The sequence below is a fragment of the Dromaius novaehollandiae genome, chromosome 1, assembly GCF_036370855.1.
Source record: "Dromaius novaehollandiae isolate bDroNov1 chromosome 1, bDroNov1.hap1, whole genome shotgun sequence".
Lineage (NCBI taxonomy): Eukaryota > Metazoa > Chordata > Aves > Casuariiformes > Dromaiidae > Dromaius > Dromaius novaehollandiae.
The window spans coordinates 65,156,525-65,181,130 of NC_088098.1; the positions used below are offsets into that span (position 1 = coordinate 65,156,525).

The 24,606-nt window shown below is 35.6% G+C and overlaps 2 protein-coding genes across 2 annotated transcripts in view; one reads left to right on the forward strand and one right to left on the reverse strand.

Annotated features, from left to right (window-relative positions):
* The window catches only part of DCP1B (decapping mRNA 1B), a 46,229-nt gene that overhangs the window by 15,879 nt on the left and 5,744 nt on the right, over nt 1–24,606 (reverse strand). The window contains exons 4-5 of the mRNA XM_026116989.2: nt 5,950–6,016; nt 3,642–3,777 (exon numbers count right to left, since the gene is read on the reverse strand). Coding sequence (XP_025972774.1) covers nt 3,642–3,777; nt 5,950–6,016 — 203 coding nt within the window. The remainder of the gene's footprint in view (nt 1–3,641; nt 3,778–5,949; nt 6,017–24,606) is intronic.
* LOC135328880 (voltage-dependent L-type calcium channel subunit alpha-1C-like) overlaps nt 17,840–24,606 on the forward strand; it is a 76,754-nt gene continuing 69,987 nt past the window's right edge. Inside the window, exon 1 of the mRNA XM_064515191.1 lies at nt 17,840–18,163. Coding sequence (XP_064371261.1) covers nt 18,034–18,163 — 130 coding nt within the window. The 5' untranslated portion in view covers nt 17,840–18,033. The remainder of the gene's footprint in view (nt 18,164–24,606) is intronic.

The window sequence follows — 24,606 nt, forward strand, 5'->3', positions numbered from 1 at the left end:
GCTGGCATCTGATACAGGGAAGTATGCTGAAGAAGAAACAGCCTCTGATGATTTTAAAGGAACCAATAATTGCTGAAGCTCAGAATATAAGATCACTTTGGCACACTGGTAGCATGTTGCTGATGAGTAAATTATGGACATCTGCATGACATTTCAAGCCACTGTCAGGTCAGCAGGTAAATAAGATATCAGACACCACCATCAAATGGCAAAAAGCAGTATGAAAGAAATGTCAACACATGCTTTAGAGACAGAAGCAGAAGAGTACTGATCAGCTACAATACTTCATGATTATTACAGCTTACTTCAGAGGTCAGTCCTTTAGTCATATATCTTGTTCAAAACTCTGCTTCTACAAAAGATGCAGAAGAAATGAAAAACTTCTAAGACCAAGTCAAAAAAAGGCTAAGCAACATAGAGACATACAGGATGAACAGCGATCAAGATGAACAAAAACACTACATAGGACATGTTAGGCAAGTTTGGTACAGTCAACAGAAACATTTGAGGCAAACAATTGCTCTGCATTGTGAGATTTCATCGTCTACCTGGACCATATGAGGCTCAAGCACAGACTGAAGAGGATGTCATCAAAGGAAACACAGACAGTGGACAAGCATGGTAGCTCAGTATTGGAGTTCTCCTGAAACAGATACCATGTCACTTCACCATCTTTTCCTCTACAACAGAAACTTGACTCTCGGAGAAAATATGAGCTGCAAAGACCTATCAAGTACAAGGAGGAGATGCGAAAAGGCCTGATACAAGGAAAGGTCAACCAAGACTGGATGGGACTTAGTCCAGAAGGGTTTTGTAGATGGATGGCTATGCTGAAAGCGATAAAGAGAACTCTGAAGTTGTCAGAGAAGGAATGCAGAGCTAGGAAGCCCGTGAAACCAGGGACTTTTATCTAGCATGTCAAGCAACCACAAGAAAACATTAGTGTACAGTCACATGAAAGTCTACAAGATGCTCTGAGGAAGAAGAATGCTAAGGAGGACAAGAATTATCACAAAAAACAGCAATAGCAGCTAGGATTCCCAGAGAAAGCCCTGCTTAAGTGAGACATTCAGAACAAATACAGACTGTTTAAGAATAGTAGCATAGGCTCTGCATCATCTAGGCCGATTATGGCACAGTGCCCTCTGGAAAGATAGACCTTCTGGAGAGGTGGTAAGAGAGTATTAAGGCTTTCTTACAGATAACAAATCAAAAGGTAAGAATGTACCTGAAAACCTAGAAATTATATTCCTGTTTGAGCAGGTCAGTATCTTTGGAACACTTTGCTGAAAGACAGTGAAGGAGTCAACGAACAGAAATAAAATCCAGAGGCCAGGCCTGCTCACTGCTGGAAGTGATGCTCATATCAAATGGTTGTGTGTCCTTAGCAATGGACAAGTAAGCTTCAGTTATTTTGGGCACATCAACCAGCCAAAGGATATCCACCTTATCATGTCCTCTGGTCTTTAATATTAAAGGTCAGATTAAGAGACAGATGGTGCAATAAATGGTAGATGCGATAGAAGAACTGTGCCACACAGAGCTAAAACCACTGTACCTTGGAGCGCAAGACAAGGCACAACAGTTAAAGAGCAACACATTTCATCATGCTTTGTTCTGCACCCTAGGAGCTCTTGAACTGTTTATCTCTCTAGCTATTATTATGAGGTCTGCTAATACCACTTCTTTCCACCAGAGATCAAGAGAAGGCAAGGATACATTAACAGTACTTTTTTCAAAAATGCTTTGGTAATTTAGCAGCTTAAAGCTCCATTACTAAAGAAAAGGGGAGAGGGAAGGCTAAGCATTTCATTTTTTTCCCATAACCTCTAAATGTGTAAGTTACTTCTGAGAATGGGCTATACTCTTCAAAGTTACTTATACTCTTCAAAATATTACTGTGGGACTTAAAATTCAGCAAACTCTTTAGATGCTTTGAAAACTGATGCTCTTATTCTATGGCTCACAAAACTTCAAAACACCCTCTTTTCCAAAACCACGCAGAATTCACAAAGGAGAACAACAGACTTCATGACCGATTACAGCACATCTGCATCGTAAGTCGTAAGACATACTCTGGCAAAAAAGTATATGTCATAAAGCAGCCAAAAAGCATGACTGCTCTGAAACATACTGACATTAAATGCAAAAGTGGTTCTCATTGCATTTCATGCATTCTTCCTAATTTTATATTACTAACAAAATGAGAAGAAACACACATCCAGTTCTTATGAGGTCAAATACTCCTATTACTCATGTCCCAGATGAAGGGGAAGTTCTCATGTGATTTCCTTAGCAACCACTTTTAAGCAAAAGGATTAAAGGTATGGATAAGAAGCAAATTTACAAAATATCTTATCTGCAGAAAAAAAATTAAAAAAATCTGTTACTTAAACACATCTTCCAGCACTGCCTTTCCTCTGTCTTGATTTTCTGTGTGTTCATCTATATGTGGAAGATAATTTTCTTTAGACTTATCATACACCCTTCTCGTAGTATCTGAATACAGTCTAGTATTTTTTCCATCTTTCCAGTTATAGTATTTTTAAGGGTGGTTAATGAAAAATCCTTGAACATTTCAGAATATATCAAATCACACTCTTTTACGCAAACACTAGTTAGTTACTCATTATTCAAATATAGAACAGATACCAGGTTCTGAGGGTGTTTTTGTCCACTATAAAACATGAAATTCACCTCTTACATAAAATATGAAGGTCTTAATTTCAAAATAAGCTATGCCACAAGAAAAACAACTACATTTCACCATAACTAAAAGAGTCTGTAATAACCTTTCCGAGGTTCTTATTAGCAGCCACATTTCAGAAAAACAACTTTTTCTCTCTTCAAATTGTGTAAGATACATATATTTCTAGACTCAAAACTCTTATGTTATGAGTTTATTATTATATGATAACAAACATGAAAGACAGGGAGCAGCAGTAGGAAATGCAGAGTGAAACAATTTGCAGGGTATACAGGAATAATTAAAATTATTAAATTTTTATTCCCTAAAGTAAACTTTTTTGATTGCTCAATAATATAGAACATTATTAGTCCATTAGTTACTTCTTTGTTCAGAAGCTTCCGAAGACCAAAGCAACCCAAGGGCTTAAACCATACTGGGTTCCATCAGTGCCCCAAACCAGCTAATGACCACAATGAGAGGCAGTAACTTCAACGCTAAAGGTCTTCCAGAGGGGAAATGATCTGTGCAAACCACAGAAACTATTAGAGAGTTTGAATACTTCATCCAGAAATAGGACACAACTTTAACAAACTTTAAGGTGCTACTCAATTAGCAATGAGCACAGGAGCTCTATGGGTCAAAATCAAAGCCAGAAACATACATGCCTCAAGTTTACACTTCTTTTTAACCTCTAGAGTGCAACAAGTAAATAATCATATACATGTTTTCCTTTCAGAAATTTTTATTCACAGCATTCTTTTCTTTTGAATCCTTAGCAAATTCTGACAAACAACTGACAGAGCATACTGTCTGAAATCAGACCGCCAGTTTTGCTTTGAGTAGAACTCTTACAAAAAGAACTGTTTTGTGTTAAAATGTAAAGTGTCAAGCAAGTTGGCATCATGGTATCACCAAAAGGAAATGCCCTCATTTTATAGAGAGCAAGCCTCACCTTGGTATACTCATCTTTGGCCTTGGTAAGCATCCGTAAGATATCCACTTCCTTGTTATTAGTAGAATTCATGATCATTGGGGACACTCCTGTTCCTGTGCCCTGCTGTGCTTTGAATTGTTCCTGTTGAGTTAGGCTGAAAGTGGGAGGTGAGAGGAGAATATACAAGACAAAAACAACAAAAAAATAAAGTTTAACTACTGCTACTTTACCATAATTAAACAAAACTTGAGTATTTTCATTTTTCCCCATCAATATTAAAACATATTTAACACACCTATATTAAAAGATCTATACTAAAACAGTTTGATACAGCATGAGATACGTGTTCTTCAATCTTGAATACATTAGGTCATAGGCTTAATTTTTTGTAAGTCACTCACAATTTCTATACTCAGAAAGAGCAGGGAATTTATAGTGTTATTCAGTTCTACTGGTGGTGGAGGATGGCAAACACACACAAATCAGTCATTAACTACTAGCAAATGACCAATTTCCTGCCCCAGCTGCTTTATTATTATTGCAGAACGCTGAGAATTATAACACACAGCCAACTGGCTGAGCTGCAGGGTGTTTTTTATCTAAATGCAACACTGCTATTATAAACCACTACACATGGTTTACAATAGCATGAATCCTCTGAAAACTACTCTTTATTGTAGTAAATTACCAGTTTGAGAGTACCTAATCACCACGAACTGCAACTTGAGCTAGTTAACTAAAATTAGCTGTCAAAAACCTGGGCTTCCTAGGGTTCATTGCTTATTTCTGTAAATTCAGCCCCATCAATTATTTCTTGGGTCACAAATGACTCATTTTAGAGCTGTAGGACACACAGCAGAAACAACAAATAAGCAAAACCAAAAAACCACCATTGTCACAGTCTGTGTTTCTTAATGTTTTGTCACTGCAAAATGTAGAGCACCAGGTATTTTTTTAAAAAGAGACATACAGGAAACATGACTAATTTCCCAGCCAGTATGTTATAATGAATACTATCTGGAACACAGCGGTAGAATGGTTAAAGTGTTTTGCTATGGATCTAAATGTGTGAGCATGAGCCTTGTTTGGACTTGTACCGCAGGACATGAATAGGCACATGGTACTTTGGCAATCAGAATTGATGTCACTTCCTCAGCATGCTTCTGGCTACAGAAACACGTTTGTTAACCAGGCTGTTAAGACTGGGACAGACGACCTGAAAAGGAGAGATTCACAGTTCTGACAGTGCCTTTGCATTGCTCTGCTAGTATCTAATGCTGTCAGCTTGACTGTATCAGTCTCCTATAGTTTTTCTTGGGATGACAAAGACCTGGACCTACATCATTCCTCTTCCTATCCTTTAAAAGAAATGTCAGAATAGCTGTGACACAACATCTCCAAATCCTATACAGCATAGGCAACTGGTAAATCCACTCTTTGCCAATTTCTATCAGGTTCCTTTACTATAGCCTCCACATTACACCTCTAAAAAATTTAGATTGCACATGCTGATAAAATCTAAATGACTTAGCTCCTTCCTCCTTCAAATAAACATGAAAACCTGCAGAATATAATAATCAAAAATGGGATCATTGCAAATAAGCCAGTTATTAAACCGACCAGAGGGCAGAGAAGGAAAATGGGCCCCTATCAATTCTGGACATACGGAGAAAGCAGTGACAGTTAAAAGGCTATCCATGATATTGTAAGATTAAAATACATCTGAGAACACGGTTCTCTGTGAAATTTTGATCTCTGGTTTGATTGCGAAATTTGAGTTTACAGAACTTATATAAAATAATTTTATTAAGTATATAAGAGTCATGAAGTCAGAGCTAATTAAGTGAATTTTGTACATACTGCTAAGAAAGGAGGAAGCAGGAATTCAGCCATGATGCAGAAAGAGGATAAAACCACAGAAACTGTATTATTACAGTATGTCTTCATGATTGCTCTCACTTACATTAATATGTGAAGAAAAAGGTAACAGCAACATTAAAAAAAATCTTGCCAAACTGAAAAATATATTAACCCCCCAAAGAATACAGTTCTTCAAAACAGATTTCTGAGGCATCAGGGAATAAATCAGATGCACTGTTATACTCTGATAGGTAAGCTAGACAGTGAATTATGAAAAAGTATTGCAATACAGTGACTTATTTTTGAACATATAAAATGCAGCTGTATGAAAATTTTACTTTCAACAGATTCTACAGAAATAGGTTTAAAGTAGAGAGGTATGACCATCCTTGTAATATAATGTGCATGTATGTACAGAAATACATACATAAAAAAGCACAGAAAGTCTTGTTTACCCATCACTTACTTTTTCATGAGCTCTGCAATTCTTTGGCATTCTTCCTTATCATAAAACCAAATCCCATATATGGACACTGTAAATGCACATCAAACACAAACTATGAGCATCTTCTCAAATAGCAATTCTACCTGATAGCAATTCTACCTGGTAGATATTTAAAGGTAACCTGCAAAGGAATTTTTAAATTTATTTCTGTCTTTCTTTTCCCCCCCTCTATAAAAATATATATGACAACTCAGATCCTCCAGTAAAATCAAAAAAGATCAAAGGCATATCTCCAAGGATGTACATTACGAGTTCTTGAACCTACACTGAAGGCAGAGATATTTGATCCTTTTCTCCAAAACACTAAACCATCAGGTTTTTTTTATTTAAATCCTTTTCCTCTGTCAATTTTTTTCAGTTGTCATATCCATCTATTAGACCGCTAGGATTAGTGTACTGCAGGCAGAGAAGTGTTGCACATATATATAAGCAAGAAAGATTCGTTTAGTTTTTAACAACTTCCAGGCCTCTCTTACATAATATACCACCACTGTTGTTATAGCAGCACAAACACACCTCTTCCTCTTTGCAGATTTCCTATCAGGTTGCCCATGACCTTCACCTCCAAAGAAGTAATTATCTGTAACCAACTCCAGGATTAGAAAACCTGTATCTAAGTTCAGACTTCAGATTCTGGTTTCTGCAAACGTAAGTGCCTGCAGTTTTGCCCAGCAACAACAGATTTAAATTTACTAATAGTACAGAATTCTCATATGTACACACCACTAATGCAACCATCGTGATGGTAATAACCGTAATGGAATTGTAGTTAGAGCAGCTTCCACAATCATCATAAACAGAGAGGTTTTTCCACTCACAACCATGTTATATAATTTTTATAAGAATAAATCTATAACACTGCCTGCCCATATTCTCAAAAATGATCTGTCCACGTCGGTCAGGGTAACTGTCCTAGTTTTAACATCAGGCATAAATCTGCTGCAAGATGGGGAGGACAGAGGCACTTAAAGAGCTAATATGTACCTTCCCCTTTGTATCATTACCACAACTTTGTGCAATGTCTTTCTGCCCATTTACAGGATAGCAAACAGGCAACTAACTGCGCCCCCCGCCACCACCCTCACTTTGCAGCAAAAGTTAATCTCACTAATATGTGGTAATTCCTAACATATCTTCGAACACAGTAGGGGCTAGTTTTCATTTGAGAGGGGACTAAATGGATGCAGTAAATGCTTGAAAACAAGTGTAACACTATTCCTAGTCATGTAGTATTTCTTTGTATTAGAGCGATCCAAAAGCGATCGATTCTTCAATTACAAAGAGCCAAAAACGCAGCATACTTCGTATAAACTGGCTTTATTAAAGTCTGAAAAGAAAATGAACGTGCAGCTCTTTGTAAGACACAAGCGTAATATTTATCTCCATTCCCCCTCAAATTTTCAACCATTTGTTATCTTTTATATCGCTAAAATGCTTTAACTGTTTAAGAGAGCATACTGGTGAAAAGCATAAACGAAGAACAGCCATCCTATAGACAGACAACAAATAACAACTTTTAAAAGATGTATAGTCCTTTTAATGTCCTTTAATTAATTTTTCAAAAAGATTGATGATGATTTTTATTATTCAGCTAAAAGAAAGACAAGTAGCATAATATGCTCCAGAGGTTCTAAAATCCATGTATATATGTACAATGTAAGTGCTGGTGTGAACTGCACAACTCATCTCCTTTCTGTAAAATGGACATTAACATTAAAAACTGAACTTAAAACAGTTGTTAATATTCCTGCACATGCCATAGTAAGCATCAAATAATAAACTGCAAACTTACACAAAAGTGTGTGAAGGATTTGCAAGGTTCCAAAATAGTACTAAACTAAACAATCTTCTATCTAAACACATTTGAAAAATTCATTGTTCTGTTAGATGTTGTCCATATTACAGGTAACACAACCATATTCTTGAACGCAACAAGGTAACAGATTGAAAACCTCATCTGTCCAGACAAGACAAAATTGTTTTAATAAATCGAGATGCTTTGTTATAAAAAAATCTCCAGTGTAGACGAGTATTGATGAAACATTGGTTATCTGCTCCATCCTTTCTTAAAATTTTTTATTATTTCTGCCACAGCCAGTGGCGTCTCCAGTATGCAAGATAGGTTGCACAGATTCACCTATGGGCCAATTGACTGAACAAGTCATAGGATATTCATGAAAATCTGATAAACTTGAAGTCAGACAATCCCTTGGAAATACTGCACTGCTTCTGGCCATTAAAGTTTAAAGACTGGAATCAACAGCAGAAGCAGGCTAGCTTACCTCAACTCAGAAACAAAAAACAAGTAAACTGTCTGACTGCCACTATAAAGGACCATTTCAGATTTTATAAAACTACAATTCATCATTTGAAATGCACTTCAAACAAATGCCCAGCCAGTTCAGATCACAGAGTCAAGATACTGATTATGATGTCTGTCCAACCAAAGCAACAATATATGCCATTTTAACTGAATGTTTTAGTCAGAATATCCTCCGGAGAGCTGTCTTCATTGCAGAATTAGCCCAGATGTTATCAGTGTCAGCCTCATCCTACTGACTTCCACATGTGCACACACACTTTCTCACCTCAATCAAATGGTACTTCCAACTCAGATTAGGAAGCATAGATGAAAGAAAGTAGAGACTGAAACTCAAGCCTGATATTCTTTGAGCTGACAGCTTAACCATTTAGCAGTGAAGATGCAAAATCTTTCACAGCTGGACAGTCCTCCACTTCTTTCCACGCTTCCCCCAGTATTCATCTGTCCAGAACAGATGAATACTTCGGAAATACACTGAGAAAGAATCAGAAAGAATTAGAGCTGTTCAGCTTACTGCAGCACAACGGACTCTTCGAAAGGCACAATGAACTCTTCCTCATGCATGGGAGAATGAGGTACCAGTGAAAAGGCAACAGTTTGGGTGGAAATCTTTGAGATGCCATGTACCTGAAGTACACTAAACCTATGTGTTCACACTGAGTGCTCATCACCTGGTCTAACTCTGGCGTAAAGTTATACTACAATATATTCTACTTTAATCTACATTTAAGGAAACAAAAAATGGAAATTATAGTGATAAATACATGTACTAACTGCCATCATCTTGATTAATAACAAACATAAAATGACAACTTTTATATATATATATATATATATATACACACACATACATACATACATATATATATATATATATATATATATGAACACATAAAAATCCAGGACTAGCCAAAGAATCTAAGATGATAACAAACTGTAATTATTAAGCTAGTAACCCAGCATGCTCTTCACTAATAAGAGATAAATACACATACTAGTTTCACTGCAAGCTTTGTACTAGTATGAAAATAATATATTTCTTATCAGGATTAAATTTAAATAGATTTTTTATATACACCCTGTCATCTCCATCAGACTATTTGACAAAAAGAAAATCTAGATCTAAGAATCACCTGCAGAGTGATAATTGCACCATCTAAAATGTTCACGTTAAAACATAATCGTTAAACAGTAGAGCTACAAAGGAGATTCTTCTGCTGCAGCACAAAAGAAGAAATATTAAGTCACTGAACACCCAGCTTTACCTATAAAGCTTTTCAGGGAGATACTGTTGTAAAACAAACAAACAAACAAACATACATACATACATCAAAACCAAATGCCTTCTGCTCCCCAAACAAGCCAGTTACATGGAAAGTAGCTAACAAAACAGAAGACCAATAAGGAGAGCTAATTTTATACTGACAAGCTGGTATTCATCTATTCATCCATTTTCAACAGCTCTGAACTCATGTTATTTACTAAAAGAAATGAGATTTAGTAATGAATTGATCTTATTAAAGGAAAAAAAACCTTACCAAGGTTATGTTTTAACAAGATTAAGATAAACCAGAAGGATGTAACACAGGTATCAAATCAGCAAGAAATAGTTAGCATTGAACTCAAGTAAAATAAATAAATTAGTTAAATCAGCTAATTAAATTTATTAAATTAAAGTGTATCAGTCCTTAGAATTGTTAGAATTTTAAAAAGGTAGCTTATAAATCAAACCTGAAAATTTTTAACAAAATCAGTGAAGCTCATTTAATACTGCTCAGTGATTTAATTTCAGAAATTAAATTATTTAATTTTCAAATCACAACTTCAGAGCCAATTCTAAAGCTTCCGCTTCATAATTTTAATTTTTTGGCTAAGTCTTTCTCTTAACCTCACAAATACTACAGCACTGAATACTATTCATAAGCAGAAGTTGACAGCTGCCACTTACCAGAATTATAGATGAGAATTTCCAACCTCTCAAAATTAAAAGTTTATTTATAATGATGAAGAATTTCTTATCACCTTTCATAATTCATGTTAAGGATTAAGGACCCCATTAAAAAGAAAGGGGTTTTCTTTAGGATTATTCTTTTTAGTCTTGCATAGCTTCAGCTTCCAGCTGTTAGACTTTTGTGCTCTGGATAGATGTTTCCATTATCAAAGTTTTTGTTTCAATGGATATACCTGCAGTCATTTTTTTCAACCTACTGATACACAGACTACAATATTTAAGCATGGATAACATTAAATACGGAAATACCATAACTTCCTACTTGAGACTCCCCTGTAACTAACTGTTTTAAACTTCCTGCCAAAAAAAAAAAAAAAAAAATCCAGAAAAAAAAAAAGTTGACTATTCACTTTAACTTCAATGTTTTTTTCTTGCTGTCATGCTTCCTGGGGTATTGATCTCATAAGTATGGACTATGCTCTTGTTCCTGAATACGTAAATCCACACTTGACTACACTGAAATGCAGTTTGTCTATGCACATCTTACAAGGAAGCCAGACTGCTTTACGCTGATGATCATTTCTCTCTGCTATCTACCTTTCGTGCAATATTTGACTAAGCTGCAAACTATTAATAACAACTGCGTTTCTTCTTCTGATAAGCATGTTAAAATACTACAGTGCCAAGAACCATTTTGCAGGACCTACTCAAAAAGTATCCAAAGCAGATTATACCCACAATAATACTTTTAGATTTACAAGTTCTTAAACTTAAAACACCATTTAAAGCACAACCTCTTAATTTTGTATCATTCTACTCTAATGCAAATATGACTACTTTGTCCATAATATAGCCTTTATGATTATGATACAACTGATTCCTTCCAGTTTGCTCAGACTCAAGTAGTGAAGGAAACTTCCCTGTCAGAGCTCTACATCATTTAACACAAGAAAAAGTAAGACAGGACTGCAAGAAAGGAAAGAGGATGTAAAAGAACTGCAGCTAAGGCAGCTGCACACTACCCTGGAGAGCTGAAGAACATCTCCAAGGCTGCCCCAGAGACCTTAGGCAATGATATGTGTGTTGCAAAATACCATCAGAAGTGGCTATCATTAACTGGGTATGTTTCACTTCCCGGTGTTTGATTCGAGATCCTGGACATGGATATAAAATTTGTGTGTGTTTGATCTGCAAAAATACCAGCCACTTTTAACCAGAACTGCAGTCTGCAGGAAGTGTTTTTGAACATGTGAATGATAAATATACTGAAAAAAATAGGTCCAAGTAATTTAAAGTCAGATGCCCCACATTAATGGATCTTTGTAATCTTAACTATTCTGCCCCAGGATTCCAATTTGTAAAACAGGAGGAATAATACTTCTAATCTGAACAAGGTTCAGTTTACTTACAAGGTATCAGCTAGTATACTGATGAGTATCACAGAAAAAGTAATAATTAGTAGTTCTGTCTCTAACGCAGGACTTCAGCAGTATGCAAGAGGCCCACATTTTAGCAATGAGGGAAAAATCAGAACACTGAGTAAGCTGCTCTTTACATGAGCACCATTCAGACTATTTGATGACTGATGATTTGATTCCTTACAGAAAAAGAATATGTGATCACATAATTTAATATTTTATAGACAAAAAAGGAGAGGTTGCAGTGGCAACCTTAATTTTGGTATTTGCCAATCTAGGACTGCTCAATTCTGCAACTTTAAATCATTTTAAACATAGTATTTTGCATCACTATTTAGGTATTTAAAAATAATAAATAATAAAAACATAAATTTCACCCTATTATACCATATTGATAGTCATGTGGGACTATCATCAGCAGGTCTGCAATCTTTTCTTGCTCCTCTATGTTACATAAAGCAGCACAACCTAAAATATATACCCACAATCCCCCAAGACATTGAAAAAAGGTGATTTTTTGGACAATATAAAACTCTATTTTGATACCAGTGGAAATTAAATTCCTAAAAAGCAAGTGGAAGAAAAAAGCCCTGTTAAACAATCAGACACTTGCTCTTTCATTTAAAGTTTGATAATGCTCCTGATAGACCTCTCTAGGTCACTTTTAACATGGACAGGGAAAAGATGACTTTCCATGGTATTTCTATTATTTCAAAGGTTATTAACATTACACATGAACAAGCAGAAAAAAAAATTATTAAAGGGAAAAGAAATCCACCTCAGAGACATCTTAACACAAAATGAAAATGATTCGAGAGTGAAAAAGCCTTTTTTCAGCTTGACCAGTCATCTTAAAGTCAACTGAGGAGGGAACTATTCAAACAACCTTCTCAATAAAACCAAAACACAAAACAAAAAGCCCTCCAAAACCCCATTCCCCAAAAGCAGATGGTTAGAGAGTGGGCAGTGATTGGCAACATTATTAAAGTCAAGAAAAGGTTCCTCATCACCATCTGTTTAATTGTGCCTGGAACTATGTCTTAAAATCAATCCATGAAAAAATTTTTTGTTAATAAAATGGACCCTGAAATATCCTTGTGGTCTTCAACCCCTAATGAAGGGTGGATGACTAATTCACAGACTTCCAGATACAGAGCCAATAAGCATTACTGATCTCATTGGGCAAGAAATGACAATTCAAACAGAGATGGTGATTTGTTTATAAAATCATGCCTGAGGTTCTACTCTGATAGCCTGATTTGAGACACATTTTTAAGAAAAATCTATAGGAAATTCCGAATTGAAAAGAACATCAACTCTGCAGCAGGGACAAGCAAAACAGGCTCATTAGAATGTCCCTCAAGTAGTCTCAAAGCTAACGTTATGTCAGCTTGGTAAGAAACTTCAATTTCCATTGATCCATTTATTTCCATGTGGCTCAGCAGATGCAAGAGTCCAACAGCAGGTTCTTTATTTTTTGGAAAAGATCCCAAAAGCAAACCAAATTTGCAAGATTTCCCTTAAAACTGATTTTTGTTGATGCTACAAGAAATTTTCAGTCATGACACAGGAATAGAGTTGATGCAATGATCCGTTTGGCTTAGTGCAATTTTTTTCTCCCCTCCACTGATTTCTAGTCTCATCTGCTGCCACTGCATCATCAGTTCCAAATAACTTTTAAATCATGATGATGCATGACAGTGACATGGAGGTAGGAGGTCTGTAGGTGCTAGGCTATCAATTTCTTAAATAACAAGTTGTTCTTAATAAAACCTGTATTGTTCTTAAAAATAAATACGTTGTTCATAAATAACAAGTGTTTCTCGTTACTATTTCACAGTAGACTCCTAAAACATCCACATCAGACTGGAGCTCCACTGCCTTTTCTAGCAGGAATGGTTATACGGTCTCTCACTGAAAGAGCTTACAAGCTAAGTGAAGAGATATTAAGAGAGACAAATGCTACGGTTTCAATTTTGATATAGAAAAATGACAAGATGCTGACTTTGGAACGCTATATGTGGAAGTCTTTATCAAGGCTAAAAACCAAACCCAGATATCCTGAGTCACCAACGGCAACCTTCCTGTGAAAGAAATCCATCAGAGGATGGCTGAGTGGGAACAAGAAACGTAACTCCTCAACATCTGAAGCTCTTATTATCCATACTAGCTTACCATTGCTCCATTATCCCCAATAACTTTGCACTGCAAACTATTACATAGGTCTTCCATGCATACTGAAACAAAGCCAGGCTCTCATCTTCATAAAGTGACCTGAACATACACAAAAACCCACCATCACTCAAATCTAAACTAAATATATATCCATAACTTTCATTAGCAGGAAAGCATACACACTAGTATCCCATTAGCAAAAAATCATCTAAAGATTATATTTACCACCCCTCTAGTACTACAGATATAGGCTTCTTTCCAGAATGCTAGAAATGAACTTTTACAAGTTGTGAAACCTGTAAAAAGGGAAGTTATACTGGATTATCTCTGAAGCCCTTTCTCAGGAATATGGTTTATAAAGGTCATAGAACAGTTAATTATCAGTGGAAGAGTTTAAACTAGAACCTTGATTATATGCACATCACCCTAAAAGTTAAAGCAATGAGAAGAACTCTCCTTCTCAGCTGAAATGAAGGGGACAACAGGAAGCACCACTGCTCTTCCAACCTGGGAGAGGAAAAAAATAGTTTGCTTTTATTTTAAAGAATACGACTGAGAGCTGCCTTCATCTCCTCTATTTCTAGCCTTTATATTTCCTTATCTTTTGCCTTCCACTAGGCTAAGGTAAGTGGCAGCTTCTGTTACGTTTCTTATATCTGGTGTTCTAGTCCTGTGGGGATGAAGGCTGCTCCAGTGTAAATGACATACTTCAAGGTACAGGACTCAACAGGATTTGACCACTGCAGTTTTCATAGATTCATAATTTAGCCAAATCTAGGAATGTATTCCCCCAAATTTTGAAAGCTTCATCTCTGATGTACCTGCCAAAGGACATGTCTAATTCCAGTGCCACCTTCAGGTTCAAGGCTGAGTTTTCAAACTCTGCTGGCATTAGTTTTTTCAGTTAAAAAAAAAAAAAAAAAAAAAAAAAGGAAAAAAGAAGGGAAAAATACTGTAACCTTAAGTAGGCATTCAACACCATGTTATTTTATGTTATTGTTTCCTGAATCCTGAGTTTTTCTTATAATCAGTCTGATGAGCTCTTATCCAAAACAGTTCAAGTCATGCACAATTATAAACAACTTGAAAAAAGGCTTCATTATGAAAATAAGCAACCTCAACTATAGGTGTTGTTTAAAATTCTGACTATTGTGATCTCATCTCACTTATTTCTCCATTGCATATCTTCAGATCCTCACTAATGGAAATACATTTGCAGATCAGGATGAAGCTGTCAACCTACAACAACAATCTAAGTTGTCTGAAAATATATACTTGTTGTTGTAATGTGTAGCATCTAAAGAATATCATAATATTGACAAAATTTTTTAAAAAAATAAAAATGTGTTCTTCCATTTGTATATTCTGTATATTCCAGCACTTTGGAAGCAGTCAATTTCACCATCTCATCACCTTTCCTACACAATCAACTCCTTTCTGAAAAAAATTAGAAAAATAAAACAAACATCCTGTAGAAACAGGCAAATATCAAGTCAACTACTTGTTTTGAAATTTCACAATTCTCAGTTCCCGTTTACAGCGTATCTTATATCTTTGCTTTTACTATGGCTACTTGCTATAGCCTTTTAAGATTTTTTTTTCAATACCCTGCCCCCTCCCCCCCAAAAAATCTGCACTACTCTGTAGCCATTTCTTCTGTTATAGTCAGCTGTCATCATCTTCAGTTACTTTGGCCAAACTATGGAGTTTCCATTGAAAATTACATTTTATCCTCTATGCATATTTAAATTTTATTAAGCATATTTTATGACCTACTTTATTCTTGTGGAAACTGCAATTCAGTCATTTTTATTTCATGAGGATACAAATGTCACCTCTTTTAAATTACCTTACCGCTTTTTTCCTTTGATTGCTATAATTTCATTTTTTAAGGTATTTGTATAACTTTAAAAATTAATATTAAACTATTTAATTTAGTGTTCAAATTACTATAAACTTCAGCATTTTATTGACTTTTCTACCTTCTTTTGCACAAAGCAGTGTGTGTGTGTGTGTGTAGACCCATGTGTGCATGTACAGAGGGAGAAACAGAATGTACCTTTTGAGATCAAGCTTGTCACCATGAAAATATAATTAAACAATGAACATTTCTTTATTTTAAACCTGTAATCCAACAGATGAGAGCACCCAAAAATCCATATTTATCAAATTCATGTTATATTAGCAGCTACACATTTTAGAATACTGAAGCAATGCTGGGAGATACTCTGCAATTTTTGCATTGCTGAATATAGAATAGCAATATGTTTCAATTCAAGTTCAAATTCAGAACTGTGCATTGGGAGATTTTTGTTGCAGCAATTGCCTTATTTTCATGCAGGAAGTAAAACTGTATCATTTCATTTTTTTTCAGAAGTCAGTGGTGTTTTACTAACCCATTCATAATCTCTTAGGTAAAAAAAACATACCAGCAATTTTCACCTTCTGCTTCCTCATTCTCATTCTGTCCCTTCCTTCTGCTTCTAACTCACTCAGTACAAACTTGAATCCTTATCCAAACTTGTTTTCAGTATGGTAAGAAGATGTACAAAATATTCATGTGACAGAAATCAGAGTAAAAACAGAAGAGAGATGACAACTGAAATGCAAAAAGAAGTAAAGCACTGCTGGAAGGCATATGATACTTTACATAAAATCCAATGTTATCTCTCCTCTTTTCTAATTAATTGTTACAAAATTTCAAGAACCTTCCCACTGAAAGATGCCACAGTGAGTTCAAATTCCTGTGTACAGGATTTAACACTGTATTTTGTTAAGCAAATAATCCGGAAATTTTACAGAAAAGCAGTTGTTTGACAGAGGCAAAAGAATCATTGGAGCTCATCAAACTGAAAGTCTATATCCTGTGTCAGACCAGCACCAGATGATTCACTGGAAGAATCTTCCTACTCCCTTTATTGTCAACATCTGACCTGAAGCATGTGTCTTACATCACTTACTCTTTTTTTTCCCCCTGCCTACTGGATCTGTGGCTGTTTTTATTCGTATGAATAATATCTCTACTATGCAAAAGGATTACTGAAAAAAACTCTAAAAGACCTAGCAGTACATATGTCTAAAATAATGAAGCTAGCAGGTACAAACACATTTTTTTGCAAAGATTATTTTTAAGCAATACATTATGATGTAAAGACTTTATATTCTGTTACATTTAATTAAAGCAAGCTCTGCACTGCAAAACCAACCACTGGGTTGCAGCCATAACCATTAAAGCACCGCAGATGGCAAATACGAAGCCCAGCACTGTTACTAGTTCGTACGCCTCTTACGACAAAAAAGCAACACTGCATTTGCAGCCTTAGTGGAATTCCACTGGAACAGTTGCACTGGGTTCCTATATAGAACACATTCCTTGTCCTTTAAAGGGTATGCTATCTTATACTTGAAAAGGATTTCTTTCTTTTTTTTCCTCCTCCCGTAATTGAAAAATACTGTTTAATGCCGATTTAAGACTTGTTCTGATGAAGGCAAAGCTGACAAGGCAGTCAAGAGCTTATATTAAATCAATACTAGACAGAAGTGAGGAGTTTTTATGTGCACTGTAGGATACACTCTTTCGCATTAAGAGAAGCTTACAAATATTTTTATATATATACACACACACACATATAAAAGAGACGGCGAACAAGCAAGCTCACATTCCAAGGGAAGTTTTCTGGCTATGTCAGGAGTGAAGTCCACGTCCTACTAGACAAACCTATTTTTTTCAAACACAAGAGAATATTATCAGAGAAGTCCGTGCTGATATACAGAAACCAGAGATCGTCATGGCTCGGTGAGGTGATGAGCTGACGGGTGGATGGCGCCCATTATCTTCACTCCTCAATCCAAGTTTTCCTGAAAAACCACAGGGGGAGGAGAAGGCTCCAAATGAGCGTTAGGCACAGAGGACAAGGAAAGGATTAGGAGTGAAGAGCAAGGAAAGGAAGGATAATGCAAGAGATACTGCTGAGATTTCAGAGCTGGAAAATAGTTTCTAGATGAAAGCACTAAGTTGTCAGTAGTTCTAAGCAACACTGAGGTTTTAACTTCAGTGCAAGACTATTACATTAAATATTTCCAGAGTAAGAAACAACCAACCAAAAGGAATTTTTATTTAATATATACAGAAAACATACTCAGGTTCAGCTGTTGCAAAGCTCCTTTGGAATTCTAAAATGTTTCAAGCCTTTGTTCGGCAAGCGTATCACCCGCTAACCAGCCACTTGCCAGGGGAACCTGAAACGAAGTACAAGGGGAAGCTGGTGCATGAAACTCAGCTCAACTGCTTCTACATCAAACCTGGAGGTAAGATAGCACTACGGAGCAGTGTGCATGCAAACTGCGTGGGTATCTATCTCCTGAGATAAGTATTCCACTTCTATTTAAATAGCAGAGTCTGTATCATGTATGAAACAGCATTAATAATACAAAGTAATAGTTGGGGATAACGTACTTTAAAGTCCTGTGTGTGTGATCACACTATGACATGGTATAGAGAACTTGGGTAATTCTCAAATCGGTGGAGTTAAGCAGATGGACAGCTTCTCTTGGTAATATACTGTCTTTTGAGCATCTAATGAACATCACTTTCCCACTTCCCCTTTGACTCTAGGGTAAAAAAAATAAAGGCACACGCGAGGCATGCAGGTATTAGCAGCAAGCAAGAAAAAGGTTTTATTGTAGATGAAGAGGCTAAGGAGTTTAAAACATTAGCTGAAAGCTCAATATATTAAATGCAAATGCCTGCATGTAAAGAGGTTAATCTGAAAAGGGGATTATGTGAGTGGTTTTTAAAAAGCAACTAGTTCTGCAGTGTTTTGTTTGCATAAGTATTTACATATTCCAGTATGTATTTTCACTTAAGTAGAAACCTCTACTATTTTATACTGTACAAGGAGGTATGTACAAAGGAGACTCTGTACAGGTAGTCACATGAAAAAGACCCTCTTAAAAAAAAAAAAAAAAAAATCTGTTCCAACTTTAACTCTTGAGCTTTACTGCATCATATGCCTATCTTATCTTGAAAAGATGTCCGGAATTCCTAGTGTTGGCAGTACACTCTCAGCAGTAAATGTCCAGACAAGCTAATATGCTACTTACGTGCTGACATCCATAAATGGGAAACTAAGACTGTGTTTAGCAGATATGCGCGGTATTATATTCCTTCCACTCTATTCAGAAACTCACCCACAACTGCAGGGTACTTGATACATGCTTTTAGTTCTATTCCATATGCTTTCCCTACTAATTCGCTTGCCCGAGCAGGTATACGCTTCTAACATACACAAGAAAATTATCAGCCACCAAAAAACTACACAGCATTGCTATCTTAAGTCCTTAGTCTGTTTCTTCTCGCATGACATACAGTTTCACTGACTTTCAAACTGGACTCCATCATTCAACAAAACTGAAAGATCTGGTAGCAGTACCACACTTTTCCTTATAATTTCGACCACTTTCATTACCCAATAGAAACACATTAGAGCAAAAGATGGCTGCACTCATTACAGTTATATTTGCAAAACCTCCTACCATTATAAAGCCACTTTACAAGTGCAAAGCTTTCTAAATTATTTGCTTTACAGTTGAAGACTTCCAGATCTGGAATCAAATCCTCAGGGAATGAAGAGTGAGGAGGAGACAACAAAAATAACCTTTTATGAAAGTCTGAACAGAATCCCTGTATATTTGGGCTGAGTTGTAGGGGGGAAACAAGTGACAGGGTTTTCTTCATCAAGATTTTTGTCTTAAAATTAGGACCATCATAACTGACATTTACAATTTCTACTGAAAAATGTGCTGTATCTAGTTTAAGGGAAAACATGAATAATAGGAAAGCCCTGGGGAAAAAAAATCACTTAAAATTACTTAATAGTATTACATACAAAGAATTTTCCTTAAAATAAAAAAGCAGAACATTAGTTCCTTCCATCTCTCTTCTGATTTGAACCCTAAAAATCTAAATCTAAAAATTATAAACCTGCATGTCCTCTCCACACTAAGTACAAAAAATCCCAAGCACCTTGAAGCAGAACTAACCAATACCTGCTAATCCTAGAATCCCATTAATAGTTTAGTTTGGATGGGGCATCTGGAGGTCATCTAGTCTAACATTCTGCTCAAAATAGGGCTAACTTCAGGTAGATAAAGAGTTTGGGAAAGAAGACAATATGATAAACTACAGATTGTTACTGAAAAGTATCTTCTACTTTTCTACTCCACTTTTTCATTCTATTTATGTATTTTTATAGTAGTTTGCATTTATTGCAGAAAAAAGAAGGATGCATATATGATCCTGTTGTCATCAGACATCACACAATATTAAAAATCCAACCCTACTCCCATAGAATCAAGCAGAGTTTAATCACAGACATCAAAAAGAGCCATACCAGCTTGTATATTCTAAAATAAGCAAGCTAACTAAGCATTAGGTAGCAAGATCGACAATCCTGACCTTACAAATCTCCTGCCCTGAGCCAGCACTGCTATGTGTCCAACTACACCTAAATGCAAAATAGTGCTCAATTATGCCATCAGGTTACTATATTGTTTTTATATGCCTACAGGTAAGCATTAAAGATTTTTAGATATTGTTGAAAATTAAAGTGAGAGACAGAATTGGCAAAATTTAATGAAGTTGTAGAAAAAAGTAAATCAATACCTATACTATTTCTGAGGGGTCATTTATTATTTTTCTTGACCTTCTGAAGTAATTTTTACCATCTTCTATGCACATTAAAGTCATTAGTAGAGTGAAGCATAGAACACAAAAGGAGACAGTACATAGAAAACATAGCAGTAAGCTAGTAAAGATTTTACAAACCAATCTAAGAACAGATAAATTCTGAGTGAAGGTACAAGGAAGTCACTTAACTGAATGCAAGACAGTATCTCAAAAGCAAGAAAAAAAAAAGACAGTCACTAAGCACTAGATAAGCAAGTTTCTTCCCGCTCTCTGCTTATTTACTACTCTCCAAAAAATGTGCACATGACAAAACTATAAAATAATTAAGCTACAAACAAACTGTAAAGCAGATTTAGGAAAAAAAATGCACACAACATGACAAAGCTAATTTTGTCAGAAATACAACCTTAATTTTCTGGGTTTAAAATCAACTCCTACTGCAACATTAATGCATTTTCAGTGTGTATAATTTGTTTTCCTTTTAAATTTAAAAAAGGAAAATAATATCTATTCTTAATAGTGCTAACATTCAAATGTACTCAGCCGAAGTGAGGTTTCACTTTAAGGTGAATAACAACCAGAAAAGACAGTCTTGACCCCGCTGCTCTTCCTGTCTGGCTGGAGGCATGACAAATTTCTATAATGCAGATCAAAGGAGAGAAGGTGGAATGGGAAGATGGAGGAGCTATTTATTTTTAAGAGGCATAAATGTCTCCCGGGGCACCTCCTCAGGTAAACCACAAGCATTTGTATCCTGAAGAAATGGCAGCGGACCATCCACACAAGCTTTCAGAAAGGCTTCAGCCAAATTTGGTTAGCAAACAGGAAGCTGACACAAAAACACCTCCAATGAGGGCCCCTCTGCCAAAATTACTTTGGATTTCTGTAGTTTTACAATTTTCAGTATCAAACAGTTTTGTTCCAGATTGATAAATGATTTTTCAAAGAGTTTTAAACTACAGAAATAGTCTATTCAACAAATTAGGCAAATGTAATAGCTGTCGAGAATAATAACTTCACTCTCAGACTTAACCTCCAAGAAGTTGTTTTTAAGTTCTTGAGCTGGGATAAAAAGTTGCATTTTACTTAAGGCTGCTGTGACAGAGCACCATATAATATTTAAAAATCATCAACTCACAGAATTTAACATAGAATCTAAGAATGAAAAAACCTAGTTTGACAAAAATCTACACCATTATCTTTTCCTAAACATTTCCTTTCCATTTTACTTGCCCCCAACATACTTTTGGAAAAATTTTACTCCTTGAATAATTATGACATAGGGAAAAAATAATTATGACATAGTGGGGAGTCAGTCGACTCAAGAAACAATTCCCTAACCCAGCATATATCCATATACAACTGGTATGATATACTTTGGGAGTCATGGCGATTGGATTATTACATAGTTGATCACTGCTAAAAGGAGAAACTAATATTAGTTTAACCACTAATTACATTTATGCATTTCTTTTGTGTTATTCCATATGAACCCGCATGAATTCTAGAGCAACAGGTTCTGAACATTGGTTTCCACAATAAATACCACCTAAGATTAGGGAAAAAGTGTAGTAATTATGATTTTAAGATTAATCAAATATATAAGCCAGGAATTTCTTTAAAAATTTTAAAATCATTAGATGATCTGAACAAAAAAAAACAAAACCACTGTCTTTATTTGCTCTCAGAAAGACAAAGTGTCTGAAACCACAGTTAACTACATAAGTTTAAGGATCATATGCAAAATACTTATTTGACCCTTAAACCTTTTGTTTCTCAGTGTACTTACAAAAGGATTTCTGTTGGCATCAAATACTCTGTAATTTGAGCTCCCCTTCTGTTTTTCAAATGAATAACCCCAGTTTCAGCCTTACTTTAACAGATATAAACTTTTCTGTTAAATAATAGATCAGTGCAAACATTAACTGGCAGGGCTCCCAAATCCAGCCTGAAAAGTCCTGGGATTAGACTGTAGGTGTCTGCACCGATGTTTTTAGACAATAGACTTTAGACCACTAAGACAAAACAAGATCATGTGGAAAAACAGAAGTTATACAAAACCCAATAAAGTAAAAAGATCAAAATACTCCTTTTTAAGTATTCATAAACTTTAGTTTTATTATACATCATTTTGGAAAGCTTTTTTCTATTGTAATCATACAGTGGGTGCAAAGCAGTCTTTCTAAAATGGTAAGTATAACATGACAAAATGTTGGGGACTTCTCCAGTGCAAAAGTAACACCCTTTTGCTGCCAGGAGCACTTATTTTAAATTGTGTGATACAACCAGCTGTAGATATTTAGTTCTACTGAAATGAAACTAGTTTCAACAAACATTCATCATATTGCAACAAACAAAAGACCAGACAGGACTTTCTTATTCTTCTAAATGCTTGATTTTGTTTTTTCTGAAATTTGTATTTTCACAAAAATCAAATACAAATCTTCTTATATTAGAAAAGAACTATACCAATTAAAGCACAGAGGAAACAGTGCTAGTTATGTCATATCTAATAAGATTTTTATGACAAATAGAGGAAGAAGTAACCAATTCAAACAAAAGATTAGAAAAGGCAACTTGTTTCCAGATCCTACTAAGTGTTACTTCCAAACTGCCCAAGGTTGAACTGAGTAACAGTTATTACTGAATAGTCCTCTATTAGTATCTGGAAGTAGGAAATAAAAATAATATTATAATATTATAATATTAGTGCCTAAAAAGAACAGGTTTTGAATGAAAACTCCATTTAATAAGGAAAAAGCCTGAAGCCTCATTTTCACAAAAATGATAAATAGAAGTTGTATAATAAAGCAAAACCCAATGAAAATATTTATTGTAAAAATTCAAGGTGGATATTCATGTTTGGAAGAGACCTTAGTGAAGACAGATATTTAATGCTGAGGAAGTTGCTTTATTTTATGTAGTAAAGACTTTGAAATACACAATAAGGGAGAAAAGGACTGAAGTTAGCTGCATCTTAGTGGAGAAATCACCATGTAAACTATCCGGATGACCTAAAGAAAGCCTGGAAAGGTCAAATGAGGTGGTAAATAACTTTTCTTCTATGAGTCTGTAAACCCAGTTTGTTCTGAAGACATAACTGTTTCTATGGAAGTCAGAAAAAAAGTTTTTCTTTTGAAGTACCAACAGCTTCAGCTTTCTTGGACAACTAATGATGAAACCTTTATACGACTATTTTAGAAAGACAAATAACTAGGATTAACATGTATCCATATACATGGAACACACCTGATACTAGTTGGTATCCTAAACTAGTGGGGTTTTAGGAAAGCAAACATGAACCTTTTCTCACATAATGAAACACTCAAATTAAGTAACAAACACAGATTTTTCCATGGTCAGATGCAGCAGTTAGCTCTGGAGAAAATAGACCCACCAAAACTATGACAGAATAAGACTTTAGAAAACTAGAAGTACCCTAGCTGGGGTTTTGGTACTCTCTTTTTTATGCTTACCCTCAACTGAATCATATAGCAAAGAATGCCATGAGGCCAAAAAGACACTGGTTCTTGTGGCTGAGAGATCCTAACGTGAAAGAAAAAATTTGGTACCTTCATATTGGCGCTGGCAAATTGTCAGTGTAGGTCATCTCTGAAGATAGGCTTTCACCTCCCCTGCTCCAGTCCTCCTGCTTCCATTCCCTTAGTTTGTTTGGTATGCTTGTTGGGTTTGTTCTTTAACGTACACTGAAAATTCTTTGAGGTAGTGCCTCCTAGTACAGATTTGTGAATCTACTAGCAGAAAGGAGCAATAACTAATTCAGGGAAAGGAATCCCTTGGTGTGTTTAGCTGGCTAGTCTATTTTGCATGATAAGTCTTAAAGCTGAACATAGAAGGGTTCAGTAAAATTCTCCTGAAGAGCAGAGAGGTACCAACAGGCTGTTCTAACTTTGGAGAGGCTGACTGGCAATGAATTTTTCAATAAAATCCAGCTTTGAGTTGCCAGATGGAAATCTGCCCTAAAAGAACCATTGTTTAGACAGAAGAATCCAGAAAGGAAGCCTTCTGCATTTTGTTGTTACACAGTTAGCCAAACAGGCCC